The following is an 11,059-nucleotide window of genomic DNA, read 5'->3' as shown; positions in this document are numbered from 1 at the left end:
AGGGGGGATTTAACCCTGTCGGCCCAGCCGGCCCACACACACCGCACACACGCACACACGCCCGCAGGCAGCTGACCGCGCTAGCACCGCCGCCGCTGCCCGCGCCGCCCCCCGCGCCGCGCCGCCGGAGGAGGAGAAAGAGAGGAGGAGGAGGAGGAGAGGAGGAGAGGAGGAAGAAGGAGGAAGAGAAGGAGGAGGAGGAAGAAGGAGGAAGAAGAAGGAGGAGGAGGCGCCCCGGCCGCCGTTGCCATATCCCCGGCGCTTCCCCAGCCGTCACCTTGTCCACCGGCGCCCTGGCCCCTTCACCACCGCCGCCCTACGATGCCCACTAGGTATGCTCTACCGTCGTCGTCGTAGTATTACTAGTAGTTGCGATAGTAGTAGTGGTAGAGTAGCAGTGGTGGTAGTCGTAGGAGTCGTATGAGTGGTTGTGACATTGTTATATATATGTGGTTGGATATAATCTTGTGCATGTCGGCCATCGTGTCGTTCATATATATGTGCATGTCGGCCATAGTGCCGTTGGTTTTCTTGCAGGTTTTGGAAACCTCACCGTGCAGGGGAGGTGCTGCCGAAATTTTGTATTAACAGTTTTATGTTTCTTTTTTTGCAGAGAAGAGCCCATCGGAGCGGAGCCGGAGTACCTCGGCGACCCCGATCGCCTTCCTCGCCGCTACGGGTCTGCCTGCACCGCGTCGCCTCGCCACTGCACCGATCTGCCACGGCCCCGCTAGCGTGACTCCACCGCCACCCTAGGTATAACCCCTCTTTCCGTATCATGGTCGTAGATCACGTTCTCATGCATATAGGCTTTGAGATGCTCCTCTTTATACATGCCTGAAATAAACAATGCTAGGGTTTCATAAAATGCTCGGAACATCGATTCTTTTGAGAAGTGTGAACACAAGTTTTTCGCAAAGAAGTGCAATCAAATTGATTTTGCATTTTAATACACAAATATAGTTCTTCTCATAGGAGAACTGCATGTTCAGTGGATCTTCATTTGATATGTATTGAATTTTTTCTGTATAGTGTTGAATGAATACTCCCCAGTCCCAAAAAAGAACTGCGTTTTTTTTTTGGAACGGAGGGAGAGTAACTCTCTTCATTTTGTGTGCACAAAAGGTTCATTGCAAATTATAAGTCATCTTGATTTTTCTAGGTACAAATATTTTTACTATACGTCTAGATATATGCTATATCTAGATACATAATTTTTTATGTATATAAAAAGGTCAAAACATCTAATTTGGAACTGAGGGAGTACTTTGGATTCTCTGCCATCCACTCATAGATAAGGTGGGATTCCGGACCTGTTTGGAGGGAGGGCATTTTACAGAGGTACCTATTGGTACAGATATACCACTGAAGTTATGTTAGGCTGCAGTGCTATGGACCTCTCAGTGAGTGATTAGACTGATTCTGCAATTCCTATATATCATCCGGTTTTACTCTGATAAAACTACATACATCTGTTGGCAACCTGTTAATATAGATCAAGCATGCATTATTCATACTGTTTTCTGTAACTTGCTACTAATTTTTTTACAAGTGCAAGTTCTGACTCGTACATGTCTTGGTTGACAACATACGGTCAAATTGATTCCTAGTATTTTAACCGTGTTTTGTGTAGAAGACCGTGAAGCTTGCAGGCTTGCAGTACAGGTCACATGAGCCGTAAATTTTCGATGTATATACATATATCTAGTCTAACCTCCAATTAATGTCCACATTTTGTTATGCATGAGATCCCATCAACCAATGCAGTCGTGATTTAGATTAGCTAACAATATTGTTTAATTTAGGCTTTGTTTCTGGCTTTGCAAATGTCTAGGCACATGAGAAGTCGTGAGATCTTTCTGTGACAACTCTGGTGCAAATGTCTAGGCACTTGAGAAGTTCTGAGAGCAGAGCACCGCATGTGTATGGGCTCTACTATATTTTCTGCTTAAGCTTAACAAATTTTAGTCTCGGTACTGGTTCCCAGACTCTGACTTCATGTTGGATACTTCGCAGGAAACATATTTTTAAGTGCCTCTGAGTTACATGTACGGAAATGTCGATGCGAAACTGGAGTAGAAGTTGCAGAACTGAAGATCTCGGAGATTTCCAGAGCTGTGTGCGCGCTGCGGAGTAACTTGCATGCTCCCAGTGATCTGAATGATAAACCTGATCGATTGCAGGCAGTGGTGTTCAGCTAATCAGCTTCTGAATAGGATCTTTGTACTGGGCCGCACTTACATGTCTACATCCTTTTGGCTGAACAAGCGTTAGTTTTTGTCAGGCCATATAGCTGAGATCATTGACGCCAATACATAAATCTTGCTGTGCATATTCTTTGTAGCATTGAATAACATAAGAAACTTCCCTGCAGGAGTTCAGTAGTTCGAAAATAATTCAAAAGGATCTATTTAAGATTTCAACTACTTGGAGTAGAAAGTTTTATTCATGTATGGTATATATTTATCTTGTCTCACACATGCAATCTCTTCTCCTTTGTGCAGAAACAATAACACTCGGCAAAGACCAGGTTTGCCGAGTGTCGGGCACTCGGCAAACCAGAACACTTGGCAAAGGGCCGCCGCCGTTAACGGCCGACAGCCGCCGTTAACCCTTTGCCGTGTGTCTTCTCCTGACATTCGGCAAAGCGGTGATTTGCCGAGTGTCATTTTTTGACACTCGGCAAACCATTTTTTTTTCCACTTTTGACCTCCAAACTTTTTCTGCAATCCTCATACAATACCTGGTACTACATGTTCCAATGTGGCACATTTTTCGGACTTTTTTCTATATTTCTTTAATTTATTTCATTTAATTGAATTATCTTGGATAATTCAAATTATAACAGCTAGTCATTCGAATAATAAAAAAAATGAATGGAAAAATAATATTAATGTTATTTAGTATAATGTGAGGCTGTATCCAGGAACAGACCATCAATTTCGAACATCTTGTTCACGAAACATGACCACGAACTTGCGGTCGAGTTGTTTTTAGATTCTATAAAAAACAAACGAAGTCCAAAAATCATAAAACTTGTCAAGATGTCATGATTGTTTTTAAATTCTATAAAAAACAAACGAAGTCCAAAAATCATAAAACTTGTCAAGATGTCATGATATCATATGTGGAGGCTGTGATAAAAATTTGAGAAGGTTTCGCGCAAGTTGTCACGTACGATGCTTGCAAACCGAAGAATCTCCGAAGAAGTTTCATGATTTCGTGAAGAGGCCGACGAGGTGGTAAGCATCGTACGTGACAAACTTACGCGAAACCTCCTCAATTTTTTATCACAGCCTCCACATATGATATCATGACATCTCGACAAGTTTCAAGATTTTCGGTCTTCGTTTGCTTTTTATAGAATTTAAAAATAACTCGACCGCAAGTTCGTGGTCATGTTTCGTGAACAAGATGTTCGAAATTGGTGGTCTGATCCTGGATACGGCCTCACATTATACTAAATAACATGAATATCATTTTCCCATTCATTTTTTTTATTATTCGAATGACTAGCAGTTATAATTTGAACTATCCAAGAAAATTCAATTAAATAAAATAAATTAAAGAAATATAGAAAAAGTCCGAGAAATATGTCACATTGGAACAAGGAGTACCAGGTATTATATGAGGACTACAGAAAAAGTTTGGGGGCAGGAAAAAAAAATAAAAACGGTTTGCCGAGTGTCTGCGTTTGGCGCTCGGCAAAGGAGCCTCTTTGCCGAGTGCCAGGACGGCAGACACTCGGCAAAGAATTTTAATTTTTTAAAAAAACCCCTCTTTGCCGAGTGCCAGGCTGGGTGGCACTCGGCAAAGAATTTTAAAAAATTAAAAAAAATACTTTATCGAGTGCCAGATTGGGGCCACTCGGCAAAGATTTTTTTTTAAAAAAAAACCCTCTTTGCCGAGTGCCAGGCTAGGTGGCACTCGGCAGAGAATTAAAAAAATACTTTGCCGAGTGCCAGATCGGGGGCACTCGGCAAAGGGGGAATTTAACCCCGCCGACCCAGCCAGCCCATACACACCGCACACACGCACACACGCACGCAGACAGCTGACCGTGCCAGTGCCGCCGCCGCCCCCGCCCGTGCCCGCGCCAGCGCCGCCGCCGCCACCCATGCCGCCCCCTGCGCCGCGCCGCCAGAGGAGGAGGAGAAAAAGAGGAGAGGAGGAAGGAGGAAGAGAAGGAGGAGGAGGAGGAAGGAGGAGGAGGAGGAGGCACCCCAGCCGCCGTTGCCCCGTCCCCGGCGCTTCCCCAGCTGTCGCCTTGTCCAACGGCGCCCTGGCCCCTTCACCGCCGCCGCCCTACGACGCCCACTAGGTATGTCCTACCGTCGTCGTCGTAGTATTACTAGTAGTTGCGGTAGTAGTAGTGGTAGAGTAGCAGTGGTGGTAGTCGTAGGAGTCGTAGGAGTGGTTGTGACATTGAAATATATATGTGGTTGGATATAATCTTGTGCATGTCGGCCATCGTGTCGTTCATATATATGTGCATGTCGGCCATCGTGCCGTTGGTTTTCTTGCAGGTTTTGGAAACCTCACCGTGCAGGGGAGGTGCTGCCGAAATTTTGTATTGACAGTTTTATGTTTCTTTTTTTTTTGCAGAGAAGAGCCCATCGGAGCGGAGCCGGAGTACCTCGGCGACCCCGATCGCCTTCCTCGCCGCTGCGGGTCTGCCTGCACCGCGTCGCCTCGCCACTGCACCGATCTGCCACGGCCCCGCTAGCCTGACTCCACCGCCACCCTAGGTATAACCCCTCTTTCCGTATCATGGTTGTAGATCACGTTCTCATGCATATAGGCTTTGAGATGCTCCTCTTTATACATGCCTGAAATAAACAATGCTAGGGTTTCATAAAATGCTCGGAACATCGATTCTTTTGAGAAGTGTGAACACAAGTTTATCGCAAAGAAGTGCAATCAAATTGATTTTGCATTTTAATACACAAATATAGTTCTTCTCATAGGAGAACTGCATGTTCAGTGGATCTTCATTTGATATGTATTGAATTTTTTCTGTATAGTGTTGAATGAATACTCCCCCGTCCCAAAAAAAGAATTGCGTTTTTTTTGGAACGGAGGGAGAGTAACTCTCTTCATTTTTTGTGCACAAAAGGTTCATTGCAAATTATAAGTCATCTTGATTTTTCTAGGTACAAATATTTTTACTATGCGTCTAGATATATGCTATGTCTAGATACATAATTTTTTATGTATATAAAAAGGTCAAAACATCTAATTTGGAACTGAGGAAGTACTTTGGATTCTCTGCCATCCACTCATAGATAAGGTGGGATTCCGGACCTGTTTGGAGGGAGGGCATTTTACAGAGGTACCTATTGGTACAGATATACCACTGAAGTTATGTTAGGCTGCAGTGCTATGGACCTCTCAGTGAGTGATTAGACTGATTCTGCAATTCCTTTATATCATCCGGTTTTACTCTGATAAAACTACATACATCTGTTGGCAACCTGTTAATATAGATCAAGCATGCATTATTCATACTGTTTTCTGTAACTTGCTACTAATTTTTTTACAAGTGCAAGTTCTGACTCGTACATGTCTTGGTTGACAACATACGGTCAAATTGATTCCTAGTATTTTAACCGTGTTTTGTGTAGAAGACCGTGAAGCTTGCAGGCTTGCAGTACAGGTCACATGAGCCGTAAATTTTCGATGTATATACATATATCTAGTCTAACCTCCAATTAATGTCCACATTTTGTTATGCATGAGATCCCATCAACCAATGCAGTCGTGATTTAGATTAGCTAACAATATTGTTTAATTTAGGCTTTGTTTCTGGCTTTGCAAATGTCTAGGCACATGAGAAGTCGTGAGATCTTTCTGTGACAACTCTGGTGCAAATGTCTAGGCACTTGAGAAGTTCTGAGAGCAGAGCACCGCATGTGTATGGGCTCTACTATATTTTCTGCTTAAGCTTAACAAATTTTAGTCTCGGTACTGGTTCCCAGACTCTAACTTCATGTTGGATACTTCGCAGGAAACATATTTTTTAGTGCCTCTGAGTTACATGTACGGAAATGTCGATGCGAAACTGGAGTAGAAGTTGCAGAACTGAAGATCTCGGAGATTTCCAGAGCTGTGTGTGCGCTGCGCAGTAACTTGCAAGCTCCCAGTGATCTGAATGATAAACCTGATCGATTGCAGGCAGAGGTGTTCAGCTAATCAGCTTCTGAATCGGATCTTTGTACTGGGCCGCACTTACATGTCTACATCCTTTTGGCTGAACAAGCGTTAGTTTTTGTCAGGCCATATAGCTGAGATCATTGACGCCAATACATAAATCTTGCTGTGCATATTCTTTGTAGCATTGAATAACATAAGAAACTTCCCTGCAGGAGTTCAGTAGTTCGAAAATAATTCAAAAGAATCTATTTAAGATTTCAACTACTTGGAGCAGAAAGTTTTATTTACGTATGATATATATTTATCTTGTCTCACACATGCAATATCTTCTCCTTTGTGCAGAATCAATCGGCGGCATCAAACGATCCTCATGCTTTAACGAATCCTTCACCAAATCAGTCTCATTGACCATCTCGGTGATGATACTTGTGGTTGTTAATGGTACTTCTATTTGCAATTGTGGTTGTAGATGATGGAGCACTTGGATTACTTGTGAACTTATTTGTGATATATTATGAGACATATGACGTTTGTGATATATATGTGACGTTTGTGATATATATATGGTGTTGATGATATATATGTGCTGTTGATGATATATATGTGATGTTGATGATGTTTGTTATATATATCTTCTGTTTGTTTGGATGGATGTAAAAAACAAATAAAAAAGGCTGTTTTCAGTCACTTTGACGAGTGCAATGGCTATGACACTCGGCAAAGAGACTACCTGAGAATATGCTTTGCCGAGTGCAAAGGCCATTGCACTCGGCAAACATCACAGATTTGCCGAGTGCCACGGTCCAGGCACTCGGCAAAGGTCGTCTATTTGTCGAGTATCTTGACAGGACACTCGGCAAATAGGCTACATTTGCCGAGTGTCTTGCCGGTGGCACTCGACATAGTGGCCACCTTTGCCGAGTGTCTGAGTAACGGCGCTCGGCAAAGAGGCGACATTTGCCGAGTGCTTGACCTTGACACTCGGCAAAGCCGCCGTCACGGTGGCGCTCGCCGTCACGGTAACTTTTCTTTGTCGAGTGTCAGATTAGCACTCGGCAAAGGCTTTGCCGAGTGCCCGATAAAGTACACTCGACAAAGAGGTCTTTGCCGATAAACTGTTTACCGAGCGCCCTTTGTCGAGTGTAACACTCGACAAAAGCTTTGCTGAGTGTAACACTCGACAAAAGCTTTGCCGAGTGTATATTGGCCTTTGCCAAATGCCTAACTGAGGCACTCGATAAAGAAGCTGAATCCGGTAGTGCTACGCCGTCGTCGCCCAAGTTGACGCTCCTTCGCCACGCACTTGCGTCGTTGTCCGAGGGCCACCGCCACGTGTGTTGCCCCAACGAGTGAAAGAAGTCAAGGAAAGTTCCGTTTTGCTCCAACCGTCAACAGCTCTTTATAGAGAAAAGAAAGGTACCCGTGTGTCACTTAGTTTATGAATGAATGCGAACAGATGCCTTCCAATTCTACCATGACTGCTCACTGTGTTTGACCTACAACATGAAGGTTGGCCAGCATTACTACAGAAATTAACTGTAGGGGCGGCTCTAGAGCCTCTGTAGGGGTGGCTACGTCAGCCGTCCCTCCCAGGATGTTCCTACCGAGGGTGCCTCTGTAGGGGCGATTTCCTGACCGTCTCTGCAGTGCCCTCTGTAGGGGCGGCTGGTGTTTTCAGCCACCTCTACAGTGACCTCTGTAGGGATGGCTGGTAATATTACCCCCTGTAGTGGACTTCTGTAAGGACGGTTGTATCACCAGCCGCCCCTGCTGTGTGTATTTGTAAGGACGGTTCAATCAAGAACCGCCCCTACAGTGGATTTTCCAGCAAAAAAAAATAATTCAAATTCAAATCTGACCATATATATATATATATATAATTCAAATTCGAATTTGACCATCATTACAACATAGACTGCATATGAACTTATGGATTCTTTTCAAATATGAACTTATGGATTCTTTTCAAATATGAACTTATGGATACAGTTTTCATAATCTGTGAGTCAAGTATCAATGCCAAAGCTTGGATTTGCAGGGTTACCTAAGTTCCTATTTACACACTGAAAATTCACTAACAGAACACTAGCAATATACTAGTAAAGATCTTTTACCCTTCCCGGCAAACGCTATGATAACTATTACTGTAGCTTACTTGAGCTGCATCTGCATATCCTCTGATCCTTGCAAGGACTTGCAGGCCAAGCTCTTGAGCCTTCTGCCCACTCACCAAAACTAATGCAGCAGCCCCATCACTGATCCATATAAAAGCAAATTAGATATGATCAATTGTAGCTACACAAGCGGATAGTAGGCAGTACACAATGGACAGTACCAGTCAATGGAAAAAATAGCAAGTGCAAAGTGAGATCAAAGAATTTTGAAGACAACCAAGAAGAAATTATACACATAGACTGATTTTGCTTTGAATGGGCATAAGACATTACAAACACTTCTTTACTTTCTTATGTGATAATAAATCATTTACAAGAAGAAAAGTTACAATCTATTTAACAAATTAGAGCATACCAAGCCCCTAAAACATAATAGGAGTGCCAATTCATAAGAACAAACACAAGTCAAATATGGTATGCACAGGACAGCAACAAAAATAACAAAATGCAAGCATAATGTAAAGAAAGAAGTTAACTATCATCATAGCTAATCACAAGAATTATAATACAACTGAAGATAAACTTAAAAGGACTTATACTAGAAGCATTTCCAGCTGTAACGGTACCACCATTCTCCTTGAAACTTGGGCGAAGTTTCTTCAGTTTTGCTGGGTCAAACTAAGAGACACAAGAAATTGAAGATCCTTATTATATTGTAAGTGTTTATTGGATCTTTCGTTTAATATGTCGAAAGTTTGATCAATGCTACTATGACATTTTCTTAGTAACATGTGGAGCTGCAGCTTCCAATATAATAAGAATTGAAGATCCTTTGTATCATTAGCCCATATACAACATCCTATTTGACAAACGACAATTACTTCATATATACAAGATAAAAAATGATAGGCAAGTAACAAGTGAAACAGCACGCTATAAATATATATAATTATCAATAAACAAGGATTGGTCAGTGTATTGGCGTTTAGCTCAGAACAGCCTACACAACAATAAAAGGGCACAGCTTCATCGTTTCATCTGAATTTTGATCTTAGTTATTATGCCTTGTGCTTTCTCTACAGTGCCTTTTTATCCTGAAGAGAAAACTCGACTCTGAATTGTCCCTTACTGAAGAGTTGAAAGAACATAGACCTGAACTAGCATCAATTATCAAGCACTTTGACTAAAAGATACAAGGGAACCAACTATAATACTAGGAAGAACTACACATGTCTAGATTTTAGGACACCTATACATATAACATACTGAATTATGCATACTACAAAATAAAACACATCTCACAATCTACTTATCTGATCCATAATACAGGAGCAAAAGTCAGCATTCCACTAATTCAAGATTCCTCACAAAATAGCGCAGAACTAGAACTAAATCATCATATGCTAATTATATGTAACCACATGTAGCAGCAGTAAATCACGTAGCCCGGAATATTGCTTCACTGTATGAGCAAACCAGTTTCAGGCTGTTTAATGACACACAAACTCCTAATTTCACAACCACATCTGACGACGCTCCAAAACACGGAATTACACCAATACAACTAAATGAAAACGAGGCAGAAGCAGAGGGGGGAGAAAAACAGACCTGGTACCGCTCCTGGAGCATGTGGATGTTGTACTGTTTGTCGGGCCTGAGCTCCTGCACGAGCTACGGGTTCTGGAGGAAGGCGATGAGCGGGGCGGCGGCCTCCTCGAGTGACCTGAGCCTGGAGACGACCTCGGCGGGCGCTTGACCATGTCCTCGGGGACGTCGTCGGTGCCGTGGAGGGACTTGTGGATGTCCATGGCATAGTCGACCATGTTGGTGTCGCTGAGGAGGCGGATCTTGGCCTCCAGGAACTCGAGCTCCGAGTAGAGCTGCCGCTCCTGGAGGAACTCCAGCAGCGGGAACACCAGGTGCCGGTCCAGCTGCGCTGCCATCAGCGCCGTGAGGTCGTGCTCTGCCATGGCTGGTGCTCCGAGCTCTCTCCTAGCTGCCTCCCGGAGGCGGCTAGGGTTAGGGTTCCTTTCGGGTTCGAGGGGGGCGGCGGCGCGGGGAGGAAGGAAGCGAGGAGGGGAAGCGGAGAAGGGTTGGGGTTGGGTTTTGGTGGTTTTGTGGTTCGACTGCCGATCGATGTCGTCCCGCGTTTAAATGGACGGCCAGATGAGGACTCTTCTTTTGGACCTTTTTTTTAGAAATTGGAGCTGGCTTGGTGGCTTGTTCCAGAAGTAGTTGGATTCAACTTATCTTTTTCTTTTACTAGTTAACAAGACATTTGTATTTTTTTTGCTATTTTCTATCATGCTTGTCGTTATCATCTTATCCTAGTATTTCTATGTTTATTTGAAACCAACATTTTTTATGCTTGTATCTGAATTTTTTGTTGTATATAAATTCATTTGTTTTTTTGATTTTTCGCTTCAATATATGGGATTTTTTTTGAAGCATTTGTCAGCCTGTTCGGCTGGGGCTGAAACGATCATATACGATCGTGGATTATTACTGCTGGCTGGTTTGGTGTGAGAGAAAAATGTTGTTTTGGCTGGAAATTTACGATCGTTTATGACCAAGCGAACAGGGCGTGTATTTGTATCCAATTTATTTTTGTTTTGATGAGTTCTATTTCTTTTTTTACTTTCATAATTTTAAATCCCTCGTCAACTTTGTACATGTATATATATTCTATTTTCTAATTCTAATTGGACCTGCGCTTAGCCGGAGGAGGGGAGCGGATCCGGGCCTGCGAGGACGACAACGAGAAGGAGCGGGAGCGCGACCAGGAGCGGGAC

General features: G+C 43.2%; 1 protein-coding gene across 1 annotated transcript; it reads right to left on the bottom strand.

Moving 5' to 3' along the window:
* Positions 1–8,074: 8,074 nt before the first annotated feature.
* LOC136457752 (uncharacterized) lies at positions 8,075–10,398 on the bottom strand. The gene is made up of 2 exons (XM_066457762.1): positions 9,876–10,398; positions 8,075–8,408 (listed from the first exon to the last, which is right to left on the bottom strand). The coding sequence occupies exons 1-2, from the start codon at positions 10,235–10,237 to the stop codon at positions 8,264–8,266; spliced, it is 507 nt and encodes a 168-aa protein (XP_066313859.1). The 5' UTR covers positions 10,238–10,398; the 3' UTR covers positions 8,075–8,263.
* Between the last annotated feature and the right edge of the window lie 661 nt (positions 10,399–11,059).

The sequence above is a fragment of the Miscanthus floridulus genome, chromosome 6 (assembly GCF_019320115.1).
Source record: "Miscanthus floridulus cultivar M001 chromosome 6, ASM1932011v1, whole genome shotgun sequence".
Lineage (NCBI taxonomy): Eukaryota > Viridiplantae > Streptophyta > Magnoliopsida > Poales > Poaceae > Miscanthus > Miscanthus floridulus.
The sequence above is the reverse complement of the archived record's forward strand: the minus strand, read 5'-3'. Positions and strand labels throughout refer to the sequence as shown.

Bases quoted from the DNA above. Each gene is read 5' to 3' on its own strand.
- LOC136457752 (XM_066457762.1), bottom strand. From the start codon at position 10,237: ATGGCAGAGCACGACCTCACGGCGCTGATGGCAGCGCAGCTGGACCGG. The intron at 8,409-9,875 runs GTCTGTTTTTCT...TATATGGATCAG, and splicing joins TGCTCCAGGAGCGGTACCAG to TGATGGGGCTGCTGCATTAG.